The 24,137-nt window shown below is 51.6% G+C and overlaps 1 protein-coding gene across 2 annotated transcripts in view; it reads left to right on the top strand.

Moving 5' to 3' along the window:
• Positions 1–23,786, top strand: part of PDPK1 (3-phosphoinositide dependent protein kinase 1) — a 60,451-nt gene extending 36,665 nt beyond the window's left edge. Inside the window, exons 2-15 of one of the 2 annotated variants that reach the window (XM_060260695.1) lie at positions 4,851–4,875; positions 9,123–9,377; positions 10,189–10,231; positions 10,569–10,706; positions 10,979–11,123; positions 12,209–12,306; positions 12,704–12,779; positions 13,362–13,430; positions 18,090–18,186; positions 18,907–19,080; positions 19,384–19,601; positions 20,095–20,152; positions 21,832–21,984; positions 22,499–23,786. In XM_060260695.1, the coding sequence (XP_060116678.1) occupies positions 4,852–4,875; positions 9,123–9,377; positions 10,189–10,231; positions 10,569–10,706; positions 10,979–11,123; positions 12,209–12,306; positions 12,704–12,779; positions 13,362–13,430; positions 18,090–18,186; positions 18,907–19,080; positions 19,384–19,601; positions 20,095–20,152; positions 21,832–21,984; positions 22,499–22,606 (1,656 nt within the window). In that variant the 5' untranslated portion in view covers position 4,851 and the 3' untranslated portion in view covers positions 22,607–23,786. Of the gene's footprint in view, positions 1–4,712; positions 4,876–9,122; positions 9,378–10,188; positions 10,232–10,568; positions 10,707–10,978; positions 11,124–12,208; positions 12,307–12,703; positions 12,780–13,361; positions 13,431–18,089; positions 18,187–18,906; positions 19,081–19,383; positions 19,602–20,094; positions 20,153–21,831; positions 21,985–22,498 lie in introns of those variants that run through there. The other variant, XM_060260694.1, reaches the window with a different exon arrangement.
• The last annotated feature ends 351 nt before the right edge of the window (positions 23,787–24,137 follow it).

The raw sequence follows: 24,137 nt of genomic DNA, 5'->3' as shown, positions 1-24,137 counted from the left end.
GTGGTTGTGCTGCTTTCGTAGAGATACTTGCTTCCTGTATAATATAAGCCTACTACTGCCTGAATACAAGCCTACTAAATACATAAAGGAATGAGCTGCATCCATATTTGCAATAAGAGGCATGACCAAGGCCCAGCGGAGTCTGATGCTCTCATCTGAAGCCTGCCCTTGGACGGGTGGCCAAACTTGCTTAGCGTAAGAGCCACAGAGAATAAACATCACGACAGGAACGATACTGATTGGATTTACTGGATGTATATCCTGCCTTCCCTGCTGAAGCAGGCTCAGGGCGGTTCACAATAAAACAGTAGATTATAACACTCATTCAATTTTAAACAATTAAAACAAATTAAAAGCTTTAGTGCTAATATCATTTCGTTTCTGGTGGCATTCCGTGCTCTTGGGTATCCTTTTCCACTACTATATCGGCGATTCAATTAAAGGCGAGCCAGAATAATGTTGTCTTGCAGGTCTTGTGGAACTGGGAGAGGTTCTGCAAGGCTCTAACTTCTTCCGGCAGTTGGTTCCACCAATAGGGGGCAGCGACTGAGAAGGCCCTTTCCCTGGTGGATTTCGATCTTGCTTCTCTCGGCCCGGGGATCAATAGTAGGTTCCGCATTCCAGATCTAAGTGACCTCTGGGGAGCATGTGGGGAGAGATGGTCCCTAAGGTAGACAGGTCCTTGGCCATATAGGGCATATATTGCACGTGTCTTAAGCCTTTTTTTGTGCAGAAAGATAAAATACACATGTATGCACTTCAGAACACATGCTAGAATGAGACTTAAACAGAAAGCTGGGAATAACAGTCCCCATAAGACCAGCATCAGGAAAGGTTAGGGAATTATTTTTTGGCACCATTGGGAGAAGGAAACACACATGTACCGTAATCACTGACCACTATTTGCATCATTATGCTTCTCTCTTTGCCTTGACACCAAGGTTAGTAAATACAGCTCCTGCAACAGCTACGAAAATAAGAGGGAATCCTGCACCACCCTCTTTAATTCCATCCCTTCTTCTAGTGGCTTCCTCAGCTTTTGCATTCTCTCTCCCCACTGGAGGTCTCTGGGTGATATCTGTGGAGAAGAGCTTGCAAGCCTGCCTATTTCCACATCCTTCCCTGCTTCACGCATGGTGGAAGTAGTTGCATACCTATAGGTCAGCACTCAAAGGCTGACTGAAGTCCTGATGTTATGCACGCTTGAGTTCCTCCTCAACATCTGGGAGCTACACAATGTGTGTAGACGATCCACATGTGGCTCCCGAGCTGCAGTTTGGCTGCCCCTGCCCTTGAACTTCTCGCTGCTTGGGATACAGTGGAGAGTGCAACTGGCACCTTCATTGCCCCACTCTTGCCAAAAGGGATACTTTTCCAGGGAGGAAAAAGGGCAACACCTTCCTCCAAGGGATGAAGAATGGAGAGCGAATGCCTCCATCTTGACACTGTTTCTGCCCTTGTGCCTGGGCTCCATCCACTCCAGCAGAGATGCTGCTCCTAGCCTCCATGTTTGGTGGTACAGCGACTGCTGGTAGATGATACAGATCTGAAGGCCATACTCATCCCGTCCTTGGAGGAGGCTACTTATTGCTCTGACCTCCCACCCATCTCCCGCTGTGGAACTCTGAGCACTGTACGGCCTACACACCTCTCCTGGGAGATCTCCCTTCCAGGTGAGAACTGCAGCTGGCCCTTTCCAAATCATGCTGGGTCTCTGGCAGGAATGGCAGTTTGCTTGGCTCCCTGTGCCTGCTCTCACCAGGCCAAGGAGCTGTGCCCAACTGCCACGCAATATACTCTGGATTGGTTCTTTTCTGAAAAGAAAAATTAATTCTGATACTAAAGCAGTGGAGAGAAGACAGATGCTGCATTAAACTGGGCCAGATCCTTTGCACATTAGCCTGCCCTGAAGTGGGTCACGCTTAGAAACCCGCCCTTCAGCTCCCAGATAAGACAGCTATAGCTGACCCAAGGCCATCCCAGCAGGTGCAAGTGGAGGAGTGGGGAATCAAACCCGGTTCTTCCAGATAAGAGAGCTCTGGCTGACCCAAGGCCATTCCAGCAGCTGCAAGTGGAGGAGTGGGGAATCAAACCCGGTTCTCCCAGATAAGAGAGCTCTGGCTGACCGAAGGCCATTCCAGCAGGTGCAAGTGGAGGAGTGGGGAATCAAACCCGGTTCTCCTAGATAAGAGAGCTATAGCTGACCCAAGGGCATTCCGGCAGCTGCAAGTGGAGGAGGGGGGAATCAAACCCGGTTCTTCCAGATAAGAGAGCTCTGGCTGACCCAAGGCCATTCCAGCAGCTGCAAGTGGAGGAGTGGGGAATCAAACCCGGTTCTCCCAGATAAGAGAGCTCTGGCTGACCCAAGGCCATTCCAGCAGCTGCAAGTGGAGGAATGGGGAATCAAACCGGTTCTCCCAGATAAGAGCTCTGGCTGACCCAAGGCCATTCCAGCAGCTGCAAGTGGAGGAATGGGGAATCAAATGGTTCTCCCAGATAAGAGCTCTGGCTGACCCAAGGCCATTCCAGCAGCTGCAAGTGGAGGAGTGGGGCATCAAACCCGGTTCTCCCAGATAACAGAGCTCTGGCTGACCCAAGGCCATTGCAGCAGCTGCAAGTGGAGGAATGGGGAATCAAACCGGTTCTCCCAGATAAGAGAGCTCTGGCTGACCGAAGGCCATTCCAGCAGGTGCAAGTGGAGGAGTGGGGAATCAAACCCGGTTCTCCTAGATAAGAGAGCTATAGCTGACCCAAGGGCATTCCGGCAGCTGCAAGTGGAGGAGGGGGGAATCAAACCCGGTTCTTCCAGATAAGAGAGCTACGGCTGACCCAAGGCCATTCCAGCAGCTGCAAGTGGAGGAGGGGGGAATCAAACCCCGTTCTCCCAGATAAGAGAGCTCTGGCTGACCCAAGGCCATTCCAGCAGCTGCAAGTGGAGGAATGGGGAAACAAACCGGTTCTCCCAGATAAGAGCTCTGGCTGACCCAAGGCCATTCCAGCAGCTGCAAGTGGAGGAGTGGGGCATCAAACCCGGTTCTCCCAGATAAGAGAGCTCCGGCTGACCCAAGGCCATTCCAGCAGCTGCAAGTGGAGGAATGGGGAATCAAACCTGTTCTCCCAGATAAGAGCTCTGGCTGACCCAAGGCCATTCCAGCAGCTGCAAGCAGAGGAGTGGGGAATTAAACCTGGTTCTCCCAGATAAGAGAGCTCTGGCTGACCCAAGGCCATCCCAGCAGGTGCAAGGGGAGGAGTGGGGAATCAAACCCGGTTCTTCCAGATAAGAGAGCTCTGGCTGACCCAAGGCCATCCCAGCAGGTGCAAGGGGAGGAGTGGGGAATGCAACCCGGTTCTTCCAGATAAGAGAGCTCTGGCTGACCCAAGGCCATTCCAGCAGCTGCAAGTGGAGGAGTGGGGGATCCAACCCGGTTCTCCCAGATAAGAGAGCTCTGGCTGACCCAAGGCCATTCCAGCAGCTGCAAGTGGAGGAGTGGGGGATCCAACCCGGTTCTCCCAGATAAGAGAGCTCTGGCTGACCCAAGGCCATTCCAGCAGCTGCAAGTGGAGGAGTGGGGAATCATTCCCGGTTTTCCCAGAAAAGAGAGCTCTGGCTGACCCAAGGCCATTCCAGCAGGTGCAAGTGGAGGAGTGGGGAATCAAACCTTGTTCTCCCAGATAAGAGAGCTCTGGCTGACCCAAGGCCATTCCAGCAGCTGCAAGTGGAGGAGTGGGGCATCCAACCCGGTTCTTCCAGATAAGAGAGCTCTGGCTGACCCAAGGCCATTCCAGCAGGTGCAAGTGGAGGAGTGGGGAATCAAACCTTGTTCTCCCAGATAAGAGAGCTCTGGCTGACCCAAGGCCATCCCAGCAGGTGCAAGGGGAGGAGTGGGGAATCAAACCCGGTTCTTCCAGATAAGAGTCCGCAAACTTAACCACTACACCAAACTGGCTGTTTGGTGCAACTTACTGTTGTGAGCAACATGAATTTTTTTTGTATGGATGGACAACTCTTCCCCAAATCTGGAAGGTGAGACTCTTTAGCGGGGGGAGGGAGAACCTCCAATTGTGTTGCAGCTGGAATTTGGAAAGAGCCACACAGTGGCAGGAAGTGACTGCCCCTGGATTGCTAAGCGCTTGCACCATAAAGACACAGTCCTGCGGCATCTCTGCAGGATCTGCAAAGCCCCTGGGGGAGAAGACCAGGCTGGAAGAGGGGGAGGGAATCCCTGCGCCCCGAGAGGCCGCCGCAGGGCTGACTCATTTCCTGCCCTGCCGTCGCTGCGCTTGCAGCAATAGGCCCACCGCCCGCCAGATCTGCACGCAGCCTCTTTGCCTGGGGGCGGACCCGGGAGCTTGCCAGGCAGCAGAGCAGCCCAACCAAGCGCGGGCTGCCTCCGCCACGGCGGCTCAGCGGAAGGGGAGGGGCGGCTTTCTTCCGGAACTGGCAGAAAGTCCCGCCCCGGACGCAGGAAATGGCCGCTCTGGCTCGCAACGGCTTTCGCGTCTCTGGTTCCACTCCCTGGGAAAGGAGGGGCATTCCGGGAAGGAATGAGCTCTTGGCGCAGGCGCAGTCTGCCTTCCCTCCCTGCCCGCGTGGGCGCACGCGCAGTCCACTCTCGCGAGAGCTGCCGTGACGGATGTAGGCTGAGCGGCTTGCCGCTGGGCCAGTGGGGAAGCGGCGCTGGCGGACGTCCCGCCCACTCGGGCGGAAGAGAGCTTTGTTGTGGCTGACGTCACTCACGGAGGACGCGGGCGTCCCATTGGGTCGCTGCTGGGCTCTCTTGGCGGCGCCAGAGTCGGTCGCTCGCTCGGCCCGGCCCGGCCGGAGGGGCCCTGGCGGCAGCGGCAGCACCCATGGCCAGCACCGGCAGCCCTCTGGTAGGCGGGCGGGGAGGCTCGGCCCTTCCTTCCTTCCTTCCTTCCGGCCGGGGGGGGGGGCGGGCAGGGCGCTCCCGTCCTTGAGGCGGCCGCCTGCCTTCCTTCCTTCCCTCCCTCCCTCTCCCGGCCTGTAGGCGGCGCGGCGGCCGGGGCGCTCCTCTTCTTCCCGGCGGGGCCCGTCTCCGCGCTTCGCCCTCGAGGGCTGCCTTTCTCCGCCAGCTGGATGGGGCCTCGGGCCCGGAGCGCGGCGGCAGGCCTGGCCTGGGAGGGAGTGGAAGGGAGCCCTCCTCCTGCGGCGCTGCCTCCTCGGCCGGCTGGTTCCCAAGGGGGGACGCCCCGCTCGCCTTCCGCAGAAATGGTCCCACTTTACGGCGGTTTGGGTTTCACATGTATTTTGACAGCTTTAGCGAAGGCTCTGAAGAGTCACGGATTTCCTCCCTGCCTGCCTGCCTGTTGTTAAGGAGACTCCAAGGCTGCGAGTGTGTGCGCAGGATGCTGTGCCTTTGGCCAAGCCCTGAGCTTGATTCACTCTGTGGTCCTGCTGAGCCTTTGCTTGGGTGACTCTTTGAAACTGCTTGGTGAAGATGAGGGGGTGATCTCAGGTCAGGCATAAACGTGAGGTAGGATTTCAGGTTGCAGGTAACTGAAATGAGATGCATGAAGATGCTGGAAGTCAGTTACAGTCTGATTTCTGTTCTGGACCCATCCTCTGGGTGCTGCTGCTGTTACAGAGAGCAGGGACATTCTGAAGTGCACACAGTGGGGAACCCTTTTAGGTGCACTCTGGGGAATATTAATCATGCCATCACAAAACTGCTTCAGAGAGTTCTCCCTTCCTCCACTGTAGGCTCACAACAATCCTGTGAGGTAGGTTAGACTGAGAGCTCAGCTGGTTTATGGCCTCACTGTTAGTTTCATGGCAGAGTGGAGATCTGAATCCAGATTTCCCTGCAGTTTGTGTTACAGGTTGCCGTTGTGTACTGGTAACAGATGAGGTATTGTTTACACGGGCCCAGGCTAATAGTCTCTAGCCAGATGCCAAGCAGAGAAGGATGTCCTGCCTAGGCGTAGTCTCAAGAACATTTCTCATCTCCTACTCAAGGAGGGTAAAAGCTCAGGGTCAGTGACCAGGAACCAGTTGGACTGCATGCAGTAGGCTGAAGCCAATCCGTGCTACTAACATTTGCTATCTGGTTAACAAGAGCTCAGTTCTCAATGCGGCTTTCAGAATTTTCCTCTGAACCCTTGGTGCAGTTTCTGCCCACCTAGGGCTGGCCCTAGGCAGGCCTGCAGCCCCCCCATAGCCCTCCTCTGTGGTGCTGCTCCCCTCCTCACCACCCGCATAGTGAGGAAGGAGAGATGGTGGTGGGAAATGTGGCACGAGAGCGAGAAAGCGGGGTGAGAGTGGGGAAGGCCTCTGAGAGTCACATGGGGGTGCCCAATTAGGCATTTGCCTAGGATGCCAATCATGGGGGAGCACCCAATTTGGTGCCCCCCATGGCTGGCATCCTAGGCAAATGGCTTTTTTTCCAAATGGAAGGACTGGCCTGTGCCCACCTCCTTCTGATCTCCCTCCCTCTCTCTCCCCCCCCCCCCCGCAGCAAATTAGGGCAATAAGCTGCTGGTTAACCTTTCTGTGTCACGGTGAAAAGGTCAGCCATAAGGTCAATGGCAAGTCAGGTCAAAAGGACCTGCCATAGTCGAGAACCAGAGAAAATGATGATGAATACTGGATTTTTACCCTGCCCTTCACTCTGAATCAGAGTCTCAGAGCAGCTCACAATCTCCTTTACCTTCCTCCCCTACAACAGACACTCTGAGGTAGGTGAGGCTGAGAGAGCTCTCTCAGAAGCTGCACTTTCAAGGAGAACTCCTGCGAGAGCTATGGCTGGCTGAAGGAGGTTTTTAAACAGAGGCCAGATGGCCATCTGACAGCAATGAAGATCCTGTGAATTTAGGGGTATGTATTTGTGAGTTTCCTGCATTGTGCAGGGGGTTGGACTAGATGACCCTGGTGGTCCTTTCCAACTCTGTGATTCTAAGGCCATTCCAGCAGCTGCATGTGGAGGAGTGGGGAATCCAACCCAGTTCTCCCAGATAAGAGAGCTATGGCTGACCCAAGGCCATTCCAGCAGCTGCATGTGGAGGAGTGGGGAATCCAACCCAGTTCTCCCAGATAAGAGTCAGCGCACGTAACCACGACACCAAACTGGCTCTCCTGAAGGTTCTGTATCCTATTGCAGAAATACACCTTGTACTTAAGAGTCCTGTGTATCTTCTTGTGTGCACGGCTTGTCTTTGAAGTTTTTTCAGAACTGCCCAGAGTTTCCCATTTTTCCATTAGAAAAATTGGAAGAAAGGTCTCAAGGAAAAAATGGGGAAAGAACCCCATTTTCCCCTTGAAATCTTCCAGTTTTTGTTCTCATGCAATTAAGTGACCAATAGGCTGACCCCATTGGGCTGGTTGTCCAGAGTAGACCCTCTCTCCAAAGGAAATAGTCAGAAGCATGTCCTGCTCACACCTGACCGTGGTTGGGGGTGTTTAGAAACAAACTCTCTGCGATGAAACTGCCTCCCTGCAGCATTTCCCCAGGGGCCAGCAGAGGGCATTGCGGTTTTCTTCAATGTGATGGGTCCTTTTGCCCTCCCCAGAGAACAAGCACGTCAGTCTCTCTGCTGAAGGACAGATGGACACACCTTGGACATTAAAAAGTGACACTGTCCAGAAACCTTGATTGGCTGGGATGCTGTGGCCTGGCAGGCGTCATTCTTAAGCAAAAGAGCTTCAGAGGGAGGCTACAGCTAGAAACAGCTCCATTAGTGCCTAGTTAAGATGAGGATTGAATAAGCGGCAGTTGCATTCATGGTGTTAAATTAGTTCGAGTGCCGGATGAGTACTTCTTCACTTGTGGCTGTTTTGAATATTCATTATGCATCTTGCGCATGTCGAACAGTGTTTGGAAATGTCATAGATCTTTTATTTTTCCATCACTTGACTCTACTGATTTTTCTTCCCTCTGGGGGGGTGAGAGAGAGCTGACAGAGGTCCCACTTAATTTATCTGAAGTGGACTCAAGTCTGTGAAGACTTCCGCAAAATCCCCTCTCTCAGCCCACTCCCACCCCCGTTTGTCTTTTGGACACTGCAGGGCTCCGGTTTGTGCTTCTTGCAATAGACTGACATTTTAGCCAGCAGTTCAGTGAAAGTCTTTGCCAAATCCAGGTTCAGGCCTTCATTCTGGTGTTGCCCCAAGTCATGTGCACATCTTGGTGAAGATCTGGAATACTGAAATGTCGCTTTAGTAGCTGCAGCAGCTACTACTTTTTGCACTCAACTCCACCCACACTGCACAGCCTGCTGACTTCTGTGCTGGAGGACTCCATGCTGCACGTTGGCTTCTGTGCTGGAGAACTCCACACTCCAACTGCTTGCCCTTCACTGTTGGTTGGGCAGGAAGAGGCCGCTTCTCATGGGCAGAGTTACAGGCTGACATGGACTCTTGTCTTCCACAGATCTTAAAGCATTGTCCTACCATTGTCTTGCCCAGAAGGAGCGGGGTGGAGGTATCAGAAATGGAGGCATGTTCTCTCTCTCTAGGGTGGGAAGACTAGGGACATCTACAAGCCATGCCCAAAGGAGGGTAGCACCCTTCAGTTCTCTCTGGTCCAGGTATTGCCCAGCTGAGGGCAGGACTCTGCAAGGCTGACTTCCTCCAACGACCAACACTTGAACACCCTTTGCTTGCTGTGTTGTTGTTCACTGATCTCTTGGGATCCGTGCAGAAGGTTTTTCACTTTCCTGACAAGAGGGTTATCTGCCAACCTGGCTCCCTCACTGTTGACTCATGATGCCAGGTTGCTAGTGAATGAAATGGCACCAGCCCAGATCCTGGGGAGATTTTACTCCTTGCTTCTTCCCCGTTTCCGCCTCTGCTCCATGGCTTGTAGCAGGGCCTCCTCTCATCCCATTCCCTGACTTGCTGCTTGCATCATGCGGGTTTTGGTGAGGACCTCTGAGGGTAGCTTTTTGGAAGTCACATGTGGAATGTCTGTTATTGGCTTACGTTTTGTGCTTGTTTGATGCCCTACAAGATCGACGGGACTAATGGCTTGATCTTACAGCTGAACACTCCAGCCAGTCCTGGCTGTTTCGTACAGGTGAAGATGGAAGATGGGGGGCTTCGGTGCTTGTGGTGGTGGGGGGTGGTCAGTGTTTTGAGATTTGTTGTCCTGTCTTCTCTCCTGCAGTACGATGCTGTTCCCATCCAGTCCAGCGTGGTTCTGTGTTCCTGCCCATCCCCATCGATGGTGAGGAGCCAGGCGGATTCCAGCTCTCCGCCCGTTGCTGCCACCTGTGGCCGCAGACAGGGGCTGAACATGGAGAGCACTGCAGCTGAGCCACGGGCCACTCCCGTGTCTTTGCAGCAGCCTTCACAGCCACGGAAGAAACGCCCAGAGGACTTCAAGTTTGGGAAGATCCTGGGTGAAGGATCCTTCTCCACGGTGAGTGGCTGCAGCAGGTATCTGGTGCTGAAGGTGGGGCCCACCAGCCACACGGCCAGTGTTTGCAATGCCCCCTCCCCCGCCCTTGAAGGGAAATGAAGCAGCCAGGGGGCCTCTTTTGTTGCTCTCTTCCAAGTGCCTGTTCTTAGCACACTGTGGACGGCCTCTTCCAGGCTCTGCGGACTGGGGGGGGGGCCTGGAAATATGCAGCCTCAAACCAGGTTTTCTTTATCCAGAGGCTGCCCCTTTCCCTCTCTGCAGGCTTCCCAAAGGGGAAGGCGTGCTGTGACTTCCTTCCTTCCCTTTCCTCACCTGGCCCCAAAGTCTTGTGCTGCAGAAACCCTGCAAGGATATCTGGATTGTCCTTCTCTTGGGTTCTGCTTATGAGGAGGAGGAAGCTGTTCAGAGGAACCACCCCCCTTTTGGGTGCAGGATGGGGTGCCTGAAAGATTAGTCCTCTGGTTGCCCTGGCTGCTTGCTGGATGGGCTGAAGAAGCCAGTGTGGTTCCATTCGCTTCCCACGACTGACCCCACAACATCACCTTAAGTGCTTGACTCTGTGCCAGATGTAGCAGGAATGGAATTTGTTATCTTGGCCCATGCCCCGCCCCCCCGGTCATTCCAGAATCCTCCTCTTGAGTGTTTTGGAGGTAAATCTTGTGCTGCCTCTTTCTCCTTGCCTGCCGAGCCCTGTGAGCCAGGGGTGTGCTGGTCATGGTGGGGGGTACAGCTGTGTGCATTTTGAGGCTGACGGAGTTGCCTCTCGCATCTCGTGCTCTGTATTGAGAGAGTTCTTTCTTCTGTTAAACAGGTTGTTTTGGCCAGAGAAGTGGCCACCTCCAGAGAATATGCCAGTGAGTAGCCCTTTTCCTTCTCTGGGGCTGGGTGGACCCTCATGTGGGGAAGGAGATGGCGTCAAGTGCTGCATGCCTGTGACAGACCTCTTGTCGATTGTCTACCAAGTTTTCTCCAGGGGCAACTTATAACTTCTTTATCTTTTTTAATACCTAGCATATTATGTATTGTTTTCGTAAATTGTTTATTGTATGCATTCAGTGATCTAAATTGGACTTTTGTATGTTAGATTTATATCTCTGTTACTTATTTTCCCTATGTTCTCTGTTCCCCTTGTATTTGATTAGATTCAATTAAATAAAATCTATTTAAAAAATAACTTTATCTTTTTACAAGTTAAAATTCTAGAGAAGCGTCATATCATAAAAGAGAACAAGGTGCCCTATGTGACCCGCGAGAGAGACGTGATGTCGCGCCTCGACCACCCCTTCTTTGTCAAGCTCTACTTCACATTTCAGGATGATGAGAAACTCTGTATCCTTTGAGTCGGGCCTCATTTGTGACATTTTCTGGAATAGGGAACGGGGCAGAAGCAGAGTAGTGGGTTCTTCGACATGTTGTCGTGTGTGTTTTTTTGTGATCCCTCTGGATCTTGTGAACTCGGCATCTAGCAAAGGAGTCAGAGTGCTTGGCTTGGGCTTTTGGCATGTAATGACATTTGCTGTTCTGCTTCCCCGGTGGATGGAAGGCCCGTCTGTTTTCACTCAATCTGCAGGTCTGCTAAGAGTCCTTAATGCTCCCCTCAGACTTTGGCCTTAGCTATGCCAAAAACGGAGAGCTGTTGAAATATATCCGCAAGATTGGCTCCTTTGATGAGACCTGTACCAGGTTTTATACTGCTGAAATGGTGTCTGCATTGGAGTATTTGCATGGGAAGGGAATCATTCACAGGTGAGGTTATGGATTCAAATGCCCATCCTTTCTGGTGTGCGTTGCGATGACTGTTGCGGCATGTTGTGCTCCAGTGCAGATGGGGCTTCCATGGACATGGAAATTCTGGTGCTTGTGAAGACTTCACTGATAGTTCCCCTCGGAAGCAGCGCTGATGAATGCGTGGAACTGCTCCCTTTCAGCTCTCATGAGAGTGCTTGGAACCCTGTCTCCCCCCCATCCGTGACAGCTTGGCGGGTGAAGACTGTTGGTGGCGACTGAGGGAGCAGAGAGGGTCTTTTTGGAGCTCTCTCCTGTTGCTTCCTTTGCAGTACAGAGACCGCTTGTTCTCTGTGCTGAATCCAGAACCTGCAGTACTCCCTGGGCTGTGTTTTGAACATACCAAGCAGTCTGCATCGCCCCTTCTCTCTCCCTACCCCCCCTTTCTTCTTCCAGGAGTCCCCCCCCCCCCGGATCTGCTTCCTGATCTCCTCTTTGCAGCACATCCGGCCCCTGCTGACGGGCAGTTCTGCCTGTCCATCTGTCCAGTTGCATATTTATCCTGTCTCTCTTCCAAAGAGCAGAGGGCATCATGCCTTGTTCTCTCAGCCGTCATCTCCTGTGGGGAGTCTGGTGCAGTGCACTGAGGCTGGTCACTTGCCAGCCCCCCCCCCCCCCCGTCCATGGAGAGGAGGAGCAGGGCAGCTTCAGGGAGAGTGGCGTCGTTTTCCCTTCCTCTGTCCATCTCTCGAAGGGCCTGGGGTTGGCCTTGAGCCCCCTCCTCAGGGGGAGCTGCTGCCTTGTTACTAGGGTGGGGGGGAGCCCCATGAGCTCCCTTCCCAGGGCAGGGCTGCTCTTGCCTGAGGTGAGGCAGGAAAGTGGGCTCCTCCAACCAGGCTGGGCTTCCTGTGGACATGTGGGGATGAGCGGGCGCCCTTCCTGTTGGAGTTGGGGCAGTAAGAGACCTGAGTTGTTCTCACAAAGATGTGAAGGGGGGGGGGTTGGCGGATTCGGGCATGTTCCGGGGGCGGGGCGCAAATGGGGAAGGAGCTGCAGCCAATATTATGTGGCGCAGGCTTGGTTTAAACTTGCTTTGCCTTTCACAGGGACCTAAAGCCGGAAAACATCTTGCTCAACGGGGAGATGCACATTCAAATAACAGATTTTGGGACAGCAAAAGTGTTACCTGCAGACAGTAAGCAAGGTACAGTCTCTCTTCAGGTGTCGTCCTGAAGGGCTTCTGGAGCTGCCTCCTTGGGCATTCAGGTGGACCTTCGTCCTGTCCTTCAAGCATCCGCTGATGACAGTCCTAGCAAGACTTCTAACTCTTATGGTGGGAAATTAAAGCCAGTTTAGTGAAGCCCAGTAGCTTGGACAGCTACGCTTCCATGCAAGCGAGAGGGCCATCTGGAACCCCCGAGCTCTCAGTGGGCACAGGCAGAGAGGGGGCCTGGCCTGTACAGTATCCTCAGTGGGTTAACCCTAGAAACAGCTTTGAACTGCCTGTCTGAAATGCACACACTGTTTGCAAGCTGCCAGGCATGTCTTCAGTGGGGCCTCTGTGGAAGTCCAGAAGCTCAGCTCTCGACTTCTTCTTCCAGCACGGGCAAACTCCTTTGTTGGTACAGCGCAGTACGTGTCTCCGGAGCTATTAACCGAGAAGTCTGCCTGCAAAAGGTGAGCAGCTGGTGAGGTTTTGGAGGGCTGGCATGAGGGGGGAGGGTGCCTTCAGCATGCTCTTATCAGCTGTTTCCATGACACAGTGCGTCATGCTCTGAGGAACTTTTTGGCGTATCTATTTAAATGTTTTTACCAGCGTTAGGCCCACCCATGAACACTGTGATTTGCATAGACTTTCTCATTGGGTTTGTAGAACTGAAGGTATTAAAATCCAAATGCTAATGAATGGCAGGTGTTCCCAGGCTGGAGGCTACTGCTGGCAATTCATCTCTCTTCAGCCAGCGGTGCTGGGAAGGCTTGACAAACTCCTTGTTGCCAGAGCTGGAGTCTTGCGCTCAGCTTCTCCGAAAGATCCTTGACATGCCCTGGTGCTGGCTCCTCTGCCCGGTGGTGGGGAGGGGGGGATCTGCTCAGACTTCCCTGGGTGGGAGCCACAGGTGGCCACAGCCTTTCCCTCGGTCTCCATCCGTGGGCCTTTGTAAGCTGCAGAGGCTGCCGTCAGCAGCTGCCCACACGGTGCTTCGGCACAGGGCTAACTCTCTCTCTCTGTTATTCCTCCTCCTCCATGTCTTGATGAAGTTCTGACCTGTGGGCGCTCGGCTGCATCATATACCAGCTGGTTGCAGGGCTGCCGCCATTCCGAGCTGGGTAAGAGACTTTGGACTTCATGTCTTTTCATTCATTTCCTGGTTGTGGTGTTTTTTCAACTCCATGATTTGGATAATGTTGAGACTGCAAGGAAGGAAGGACTAGCGCCATGTAGCCCTGGAGGCTGGCTGTTCTGACCAGCTGTCTGGAATGACAAGGGGAACGGCCTGGAGAAAATGATGCAGGGTGAGATGGGTGCGTGACAGGCCCAAGTTAATGAACTGCAGAATGCACACCCTGCTGAGCTTGGGGTCAAGGCCCAGCCTCCCCACATTCCACAGGCCCGGGGTGGGTGAGAAGCAACTAGAATGATTAAAGGGCTGGAGCACTTTCCTTGTGAAGAAAGGTTGAAACGCTTGGGGCTCTTTAGCTTGGAGAAACGTCAACTGCGGGGTGACACGATAGAGGTTTACAAGATAATGCATGGGATGGAGAAAGTAGAGAAAGAAGTACTTTTCTCCCTTTCTCACAATACAAGAACTCGTGGGCATTCAATGAAATTGCTGAGCAGACAGGTTAAAACGGATAAAAGGAAGTACTTCTTCACCCAAAGGGTGATTAACATGTGGAATTCACTGCCACAGGAGGTGGTGGCGGCCACAAGTCTAGCCACCTTCAAGAGGGGTTTAGATAAAAATATGGAGCACAGGTCCATCAGTGGCTATTAGCCACAGTGTGTGTGTATATATAAATTTTTTTGCCACTGTGTAACACAGAGTGTTGGACTGGATGGGCCACTGGCCTGATCCAACAGGGCTTCTCTTATGTTCTTATGTGACACAGAGTGTTGGACTGGAGGGACCATTGGCCTGATCCAACAGGGCTTCTCTCATGTTCTTATGTGACCCAGAGTGTTGGACTGGAGGGGCCTCTGGCCTGATCCAACATGGCTTCTCTTATGTGACACAGAGTGTTGGACTGGATGGGCCGTTGGCCTGATCCAACATGGCTTCTCTTATGTTCTTATGTTCTTAAGCGTGTTTTCCACATGCATGCCTTCTTGGGCCAGGCCTACCCAGCTGCATATGTTTGTCAGCACGATCCCCTTCTCACTGGCTTTGGGGTTGCTGTAGGGCTACAGGCCTCCCCCCCCCAGCCAGTCATGCTTGGAAGCCTCATGCTCCTGCCACTTCCCTCAGGTCAGCACATGCCCCCCCCCAACCCCCCAGAGTGCCAGTGCCTGCCGGAGTTGGCTAGCTTGCAGACGTTCTTCATGCCTGTCTTCCTTCCCTGTGTGGTCAGGATGGAAGGAGGTGTAGTGGTTAGTGCCAGTCTGGGGTAGTGGTGAAGTGTGTGAACTCTTATCTGGGAGAACAAGTTTGATTCCCCACTCCTCCATTTGCATCTGCTGGAATGGCCTTGGGTCAGCCATAGCTCTGACAGAGGTTGTCCTTGAAAGGACAGCTGCTGTGAGAGCCCTCTCCAGCCCCACCCACCTCACAGGGTGTCTGTTGTGGGGGGAGAAGATATAAGAGATTGTAAGCCACTCTGAGTCTCTGATTCAGAGAGAAGGGTGGGGTATAAATCTGCAATTCTTCACATGCACAAATCTTCCAATGGTTCTGAAACAACCAGTCTGCAAGTTGTTGTTTTGTCAACTCTAGCAGTGCTTTTCTACCAACAGGGTTGGTAGCTGGTATCTCCCCCACACACATTGTGGACCCCCCAGTTCACTCCTCCTACTGTTCCTGATGTCTCCAGTCTCCTAGGAGCTTCAGCAGCATTTTGAGGAGTACAGCAGAAGAGGGAAGAGAAGGAAAGTTACCTTTTCCTAATGGGAAGTTACATTGTCATCCAGCTGTTTTCTTTTAGTCTCACTGTGCATCATAGCCCCACTGTTGCCACTTCACAGTAACACAGGAGAGAAAAGTCTTTGGGGTGCAAACCTTGGTCATTAGAGCTGCTCATAATGGGGAGGCTCTGACCGTTTTCTTTTGCCCAGCATTCTGTTGATCTGTAGGGCTGTTAACACAACTGTAAGGTATAATCAGACCACAAGCTGAACAAACCCTTGTCTCAAGTATGGAATATAATCATCCACCCTTGTTTTGAAGAAACTCTTCTAGTTGCCAGTGACAAAGGAACAGAAATGTTTCAGGTTCCCCAGAATTCAAATAAGTCAGTAGATGTAAATTTTGACCCAGTTACCTGAGATATATTTGCCGTATTGTCTGTGCCCCAGAGGTTCACATTTGTGTTGAAGTTCAGCATCAGTCTCCCCAACGAATTCTGGCACTGTTATCCAGTCACTTGGATGTTCCATAAATCTTGCATAGAATACAGAAGATGTTGCTTACAAGGTTGTTATTCTGAATGCATTTCTAAATACTTTATGATATGGGGAGAAGTCCAGAGGCCAGGCTGTCCATTTAACGTCTGTGTAACAAGACCCACCACCTGGGCCATGAAGCGCCTCCTGTTTGTATTAATTCCCCCAAACCCCCAGCCACGATCTCCTAGCCTCATCCCTGGAGAAATGTCTGATCTTCCCAGTCATGAGGAGTCCGGTTATTCTCTTACTCTCTCCGGTCCCATGGCATCACATCAGGCCTCTCTGGTTCTTCCCAGGTTGGGATAAATTTGTATTCTATCTTGACGCAAGCCGTTAGCTCATAGGCCTGAAGCCGCTCTGCAAGCCGTTAGCACATAGCCCTGAAGCTTTCGGGGAGGGGGGGGCAGGGGCGGACATACCTCCTCTCAGGATGCCCCTAACTCTCAAGGTTGTTAATAAGATCTGGTTATTAGATATGGTGGAACTTTTCACCCACTTTATGCCATTAAGTCTGATATCCACAATCCAGGGCTGTCTGACTAGTTGTCCCATTCCATCAGCCAGTTAGGGCTATTTGGAAGAGTGTGTCTCCTTCAAGTGAGCAGTGAAGTGGCCAAATTTGCGGATGACACTAAATTGTTCAGGGTGGTGAGAACCAGAGAGGATTGTGAGGAACTCCAAAGGGATCTGTTGAGGCTGGGTGAGTGGGCGTCAACGTGGCAGATGCGGTTCAATGTGGCCAAGTGCAAAGTAATGCACATTGGGGCCAAGAATCCCAGCTACAAATACAAGTTGATGGGGTGTGAACTGGCAGAGACTGACCAAGAGAGAGATCTTGGGGTCGTGGTAGATAACTCACTGAAAATGTCAAGACAGTGTGCGTTTGCAATAAAAAAGGCCAACGCCGTGCTGGGAATTATTAGGAAGGGAATTGAAAACAAGTCAGCCAGTATCATAATGCCCCTGTATAAATCGATGGTGCGGTCTCATTTGGAGTACTGTGTGCAGTTCTGGTCGCCGCACCTCAAAAAGGATATTATAGCATTGGAGAAAGTCCAGAAAAGGGCAACTAGAATGATTAAAGGGCTGGAGCACTTTCCCTATGAAGAAAGGTTGAAACGCTTGGGACTCTTTAGCTTGGAGAAACGTCGACTGCGGGGTGACATGATAGAGGTTTACAAGATAATGCATGGGATGGAGAAAGTAGAGAAAGAAGTACTTTTCTCCCTTTCTCACAATACAAGAACTCATGGGCATTTGATGAAATTGCTGAGCAGACAGGTTAAAACGGATAAAAGGAAGTACTTCTTCACCCAAAGGGTGATTAACATGTGGAATTCACTGCCACAGGAGGTGGTGGCGGCCACAAGTCTAGCCACCTTCAAGAGGGGTTTAGATAAAAATATGGAGCAGAGGTCCATCAGTGGCTATTAGCCACAGTGTGTGTGTATATATAATTTTTTTTGCCACTGTGTGACACAGAGTGTTGGACTGGATGGGCCATTGGCCTGATCTAACATGGCTTCTCTTATGTTCTTATGTTCAAAGAGAGAGCCAGCTTGGTGTAGTCATTAAGTGTGTGGCCTCTTTTCTGGGAGAACTGGGTTTGATTCCTCACTCTTCCATGTGTACCTGCTGAGTGACCTTGAGTCAGTCACAAGTCCTTGCAGAGCTGTTCCTCTCCAGAGCAGTTCTTTCAGAGCTCCCTCAGCCCCACCTACCTGTGGGGAGGAGAAGGGAAAGGAGCTTGTAAGCCACTCTGAGACTCCTTTGGGTAGTGAAAAGCAGTGTATAAATCTCACCTCCTCTTCCTCCTCCTCTTCTTCCTCTTTGTCTTTTTCTTAAAGTGGCTCAGCTTTTCTTCCTGTGTTTGCAGACAAGGAAATCAGGTCATGAGTGCACTTAAATAAGCACCATTTGTCTACTCTGGCTTTTCTCTGTCTTCAGCATCTCTAATTTAATATTTAGCTCCATTACTGATTCATTTTCCATCAGTCTTTTGCTGCTTCTTACTGCCTATTTGAGTGTTGCAGCTTTAAAAAAGCAGCAACAAAAGCAGCAGCTTGAATTTCCATAGATCCAAGTGGGCAGCTGTGTTGGTCTGAAGCAGCAGAACAAAGTACCTTTAAGACCAACTAACTTTTATTCAGAATGTAAGCTTGAATTTCCTTGAAGGAAGTATTGGGAGGTTGCTTTCTTCTCTGGTTTGTTCCTCATCCTTCTGGTTAACAGCTGATGCCTTCTGTTCTTTGTGTGCCTTGTTTCTTTCTCAAGATGAGTGTGTGTTTGTATAGGCACACACATGCAAATATATAAAATCTTCAGGCTGACTTATGAAGGGAGACGTATGTGCAAATGCCACATTATCTGTTTTTTTTTCTTTCCAGAAACGAGTATCTTATATTTCAAAAGATAATCAAATTGGAATATGAATTCCCAGAGAAGTTCTTCCCCAAGGCAAAAGATCTCGTGGAAAAGCTTTTGGTAAATGAGTCCTTCCCCCCCCCCTCCCGTTGTCACAGGATGTTTCATGATTACCTGAAGGTGCCCAGCTTCCGGCCCTCTTGCTTGGGCTCAGGTCACCATGCAGAAGAGGCCAGAGGAAGCCTTGCTGCCCTCCAGTGCAGTTCCTCCAAATGCCTGGACCATGGCTGAGACCCCACCCCAAGCCCTGTGAAGCTGGCCTGCCCTTTTTCTCAGCCTTTGCTCCTCCCTACAGTTCTCACTTTCCAGCCCCAGTGCCTTCAGTCTCCTTCTCTGTAGCACCCTGTCTAACCCGCCCCCCCCCCACCCGCCCAGCAGCCATAGCAGGAGCCCTTCCAGACCGCGAAGAAAGTGCTCACAGCCCTCATGGGACTTAGACCAGGCTCCTCATCTGTTCAGGTGATGCTCTAACAGGGTGGCTGTGAGGAGAGGAGAGGAGAGTGATGTCTACTGCCCTGAACTTTTGGGAGGAAGCACTAGATAAATAGCAGGCGAAATGGTTAAAAACAGACCAGCCCTTTCAAAGTCTGCCAGACCTAGAGTTGCTTTTTAGATGAATATCTTATAATACATTGACACTCCCAATTTGATTTTCTAAGTGTTGGCACCTGAGAAATTTAACTCTGACTTCAGATTGGCAGTTCTTGCCTGTCTTTGGCTTGATTGTTAGCTTTTGGGGTGGAATGTTTGCTCAACACTGTCCCTGGCATCTTTGTTTAGGTTCTAGATGCGACCAAGAGGCTTGGCTGTGAAGAAATGAGAGGCTATGAGCCCCTGAGGGCCCATCCGTTTTTTGATTCTATCTCCTGGGAGAATCTGCATCACCAGACACCCCCCAAACTCACAGCATATTTGCCTGCCATGTCCGAGGATGATGAAGACTGCTACGGAAATGTAAGTTCCAGAGTTGATCCAGAGGTTGGCCCTCCACTACAGAGGCAGCGACCAGTGGCCCTCAGTTTCGAGGAGAGAGGCTGCCTGCCCTGTGCCCCAGGTGGGGGCTTCTCTTCCCTCCCTTCTACTGCAGTGGAGGGTGCTGCAATCCCTGCCTCCTCCACCTCTCTCTCTGGTGCCCTCGATGTGAGTGGAGCGGATCTCTCCAGGTGGCCCAGAAGGTACCGGGTGGGAAGCAGATGAGGTTTAGAAGACCACTTTGCACAGGGATGAAAGGAGAATAACCTCCAGTGTGTTTTGCAGTATGACAATCTCCTGAGTCAGTTTGGCTGCCTGCAAGTTTCTGGCTCCGCCTCCTCCCACTCGCTGTCTGCCCCGGAGCCACGCCCACAGCCTGCATCCGGCAACAACATAGAGCAATACATTCATGACCTCGACAGCAATTCCTTTGAGCTGGACCTTCAGTTCTCTGAAGAAGAAAAAAGGTTGCTGTTGGCAAAACAGGCTGGCGGAAACCCCTGGTGAGCCGCCTTTGGGGGGCGGGGGGGAAGCACCAGGGACTCGGGGCTGGCTGAGATAGCTGGAAGGAGGCCTGGCCAAGGAAGAGCTGTCAGCAGCGTCACCCTGGGAAAGAGACTGCCACCACTGGACATCGAGGCAGGCGGCACAGTTGAGCCTCGTGGGGAGCACTGCTGGGTGGGTGGGTGCTCTGGGGCCTGATCCCGCTGGCTGAAGAAGCGGCTGTTGGAGGCCTGGCAACCATTCCTCCGCTGGTGGCCCTGGGAGGGCGGAGCACCCGCTTTGTTTACAGGAGCTTCAGACTCCTTAATCGCCAAGAAAAGGTTCTTGAGCAGCTGGGCAAAGCTTGGGAGAGCAGCTGCCCCTCGCTGCCTCCCTCCCACAGCTTCCAGAGCCCACCCCCTGAGGAGGAGTTGTGGCCTTCTGCAGGGGCTGGGAAGGGTGAGGAAATGGTGGCGGCTGGAAATGAGAGGAAGCCCTGTTCTGTCTCCCCAGGCACCAATTTGTAGAGAATAATTTAATCCTGAAGATGGGGCCAGTGGACAAGAGGAAGGTAAGTCCCTCCCCCCCCTCCCCCCGGTGCTTGAAGTCTGACATGGGCAGAGGGGGGTGCCGTGATCAATTCTGGCAGTGCCGCAATGCGTAAAGCAAGGGGGAGGGGGTCAGGAATGGTCGGGGAAATGTGCTTTGAATTGTCTTAACTGAAAACACCTTTGAATGTTTTGCTGGATGCTGGCAGTGGAGTGAGAGTTCCCCATGAAAGGGCTGTGAAGCACCCTGTGCGAGTTCTGAGTGGTCCGGATCTCGGGGGCCTTGACCACAACACAGGCGACCAGGGGCTTTTCAGTGTCTCTCTCTAGGACCACTTGCTGAGCGCATTTACTTTTCAAATAATATTTTTCAAAATGCTGCTTGTCTCACGTGATATCACGTGACATACACACCTACATGCAGTTGTTCTGTGTAGTCAGAGGAACAGCAAGAAGCAGAAGCAATGAAATTCGTTCCAGGTGATCCACTAAGTCTCCCCAGCTATCATGATTTCCAGATCCTCATTCCAGATGAGATGAGAGCCAGTTTGGTGTTGTGGTTAAGTGCACAGACCCTTATCTGGGAGAACCAGATGGGCAGCCGTGTTTGTCTGAAGCAACAGAACAAAGTTGGAGTCCAGGAGCACCTTTAAGACCAACAAAATTTTATTGAGAAAGGAAGCTTTCGGGTGCTAGAAGCACACTTCATCAGACAATGAAATACATGCCGTTATCAGTGCTACATACAGCTTGTGGCTAAAGTTAAACATGAAAAATTGGACAGAATCCAGTGGTGAAATAATGAAATTAACAAATTGAAAGAATAACAGTTTTGTCTGGATAGTATAAGTTGTGTAGGAAAACAGCAAAAGGTAACTGGAGAATGCTGGTGAGAAGGGTAGTAAATGCAGAGTCTGTCAATTGCTCTATTTCTCCTCAAGCAAGGGTCAAGCTGAGACCATCTTATTCTTAGAGGTGTTTCTGTCCACTCAGTATACTTTTTAATGTACCATAGCATTCTAAATATCATCCCAGTTTGCCAATACAAAAAAAGAGAAGACATTAGAACACAGTGATGGGTTTAGCATATGTAATGAGGTAAAGAACCATATCCCTTTCTCCAGTTTGTCAATACAAAAAAGACGTTATTCTGATACACTGATCTGAAAGAAGTGCATTGGAATAAAGTGGATGGATGGCTCTACTTGGTAAGAATGGGTTTAGCATCTGTAATGAGATAAGAAACAAATATCCCTGTTCAGTCCCAGGGAAGTGTTTGTTCTAAGTTTCATAATAACTTGTAACTCAGCAGTTTCCCTTTCTAGTCTGTTCCTGAAGTTTCTTTGTCATAAAACAGTTACTTTGTGGTCACCCAATGACGGTCCTGGAAGGCTGAAGTTTCTCAGTGATGTAATTCCTGGTGTCAGATTTGGGCCCAGGCCATGCCTGTCCCAGAGCATCGTTATGAGCCATGGCCTCCGAAAAGGAGCTGCTGTCCTGCTGGCTCTGTAGTTCTCCAAATGGGAAGGGCACTCTTGCTCATTTTGCGTTGAGTGGGCCACCTTGCTTCCCTCGTGTATGAACTGCAGGAGCAGAAAGGCTGCTTGGAAGATCTTGTGTGGAGTGGAACTCAAATTTAGGGTCCCAAATGAGGGCAGGTGGAGTACTGTAGGATGAAAATGGCTGATTCTCTCTCTCTCAGGGCTTGTTTGCTCGGCGGCGACAGCTGCTCCTGACTGAAGGACCCCACTTGTACTACGTAGACCCTGTCAACAAAGTTCTGAAAGGAGAGATTCCGTGGTCGCTCGAACTGCGGCCAGAAGCCAAGAACTTCAAGACCTTTTTTGTTCACACAGTGAGTGAGGCATGCCTTGAGCCATTTGCCGTAGGCAAAAGGCTGGTTCAGTTGCTACTTAGCAGTACAGGGGTGGCCAGTGGTAGCTCTCCAGATGTTTTTGCCTACAACTTCCATCAGCCCCAGCCATTGGCCATGCTGGCTGGGGCTGATGGGAGTTATAGGCAAAAAACATCTGGAGAGCTACCATTGGCCACCCCTGTAGTAGTAGTGGTTAGCAGGGAATGTAATGTGAGAGGAGAGGAGGATTTCCCTATTTTAGACAGCTCTCTGAGAAGCAGAGGAGTAGGGAGAAATTGGAGAGCCATGGGGGCGTCTTTGTCTTGGCGTGGCTGCCCAAAGAGGGGGCTTGTGCTGCTGCAGCTCAGAGTGATGGGCCACCATTTTCTTGTGCAGGGACCTCACTCACATTCATCCTTGGCGGGGTGGGGAAGTGAGCATCTTGCTTTGTGGTGCATTGTGCTGCATCGACTTCAAAGCCAGCCTTCGGTGCTGAACTGTTGTTTCCTTCTAGCCTAACAGGACGTATTACCTGATGGACCCAAGTGGGAACGCGCATAAGTGGTGTAAAAAGATCCATGAGGTCTGGCGGCACAGATACCACCAGAATGCTGCGAAATGAAGCTGCTCTCTGGCGCCTCGTCTCCCTCCTTGCTGCTCAAGCACCAGCGGACCTTCCCGGCCCGTCTCTAGGGGAAGCCAGTGGCCCAGACTCATTTCCTCCTGAAGGAGAAACCAGCCCATGGGATTCAGGGTGGCTTTGCTTGCTTTTCTGCCTCTTCTGAGGCTTCCACGTACTCCGCTGCAGTGAGTGACCAGCTTCTTCCCCGTGCCCTTCTGCTCCGTTTCTGCTGCAAAGGAGAAGGGTCTTGGCGCCGCTGGCTGTGCGGCCAGTCAGTTAAGCGAAGCACATCTAGCCTGATCCGCAGGTGCAGCCCAGGTCCCATCGGGGCTGGAAGGTGACTGTGCAACCGCTCTTCATCAGGGAGCTTGGAGGGGCCTTCCTTGTGGGAGAGAACCCCCGTGATGCTGCTGCTGCTGCTGCCACCGCTGCCACCCCACCCCTTTTGTCCCTTCCATAGGCTCCTTGTTCTCCAGCACTTGCGAGGGCAGTGGGCTTGCCCTCATGGGACTCTCTGGCCGCGTTCAGATTTCAGGATTCTCCACGGATGGTGCTCCCTTGTGAGCTGTTGCACATTTTGCTGGCACACTCCAGCGCACGTGGGAGGAGGAGAGGGAATTGTTGAACACAGCACTTAAGTTGTTCGCAATCTTGACACTCTGATCTCATAAAATTTTGAAATGGAGTTTTAATTTGATGCATTTACATGTTTAAGGAGCGCTAAAGTTACCAGCATGCTTTTAACTAATAACTAACTACAAGGTTAACTAGTTCGTACAAGACTTTCTTGATGTAGTAAGTAGACTCTTCACCTTTTTGGAAGAGGAGAGCGAGCCCATTTCTTTGCAGGGTGCGTTGCAGGGAGGGGGCTGCGATGTGTGTTTGCGGGGGAGGGACAAGACTGAGCAACGGATGGCTTGACCAGGTGTCTCTGTATAATGAGGTGTACAAATATTCCTGTCTGGTTCATTGGCCAAGCATCGGATCTTTTAGCGACTTTGAAAATATTTTACATGATTTAAATATATTTAAGCCCCTCCACTAATCGGACTAATTGTTGTGTTCCTGTAAAAATGTTGATACCAAGGAGGGACAAACGTATGGTACTTGAGTCATATCTATCCAATGTTTCATATCGTTCTTTGGTCCTTTTCCAATTAAACTGTCATGGTCAAATGTTTCCTGTAAGAGAAAAGATCTTGTTTTCTCAGTTCAGGCGTCCCTCCCTGTGTGTCTGTGAGGCTGACTGGGACTCCTCATGATGGGATCCTGGCTCGTCCCAGCATGCTTTGCAGTCGAATGCCAGAGTCCCACACAAGACTGCGTGGGGCCCCTTCCTCCCGCACTGCAGCCCCATGCCTTGAGCGGAAGCTCCCCCTTGAGAAAGCTGCTGCTGCTGCAGACACTTGTGTTGCTTCTCTCTGTGTGTGAAGAGAAATTGTTGTGTCATGTGAGTCTGTGAGCTGGGGTGGCCGGGCCAGATGCTGGGGGTACCCTGCTGTGAAAAGTGACCAAGCCTCCTTGCCCCTAG

This window comes from Heteronotia binoei, chromosome 20, assembly GCF_032191835.1.
Source record: "Heteronotia binoei isolate CCM8104 ecotype False Entrance Well chromosome 20, APGP_CSIRO_Hbin_v1, whole genome shotgun sequence".
NCBI lineage: Eukaryota > Metazoa > Chordata > Lepidosauria > Squamata > Gekkonidae > Heteronotia > Heteronotia binoei.
Note: the sequence above shows the minus strand (reverse complement) of the source record. Positions and strands in the feature narration are given on the sequence as shown.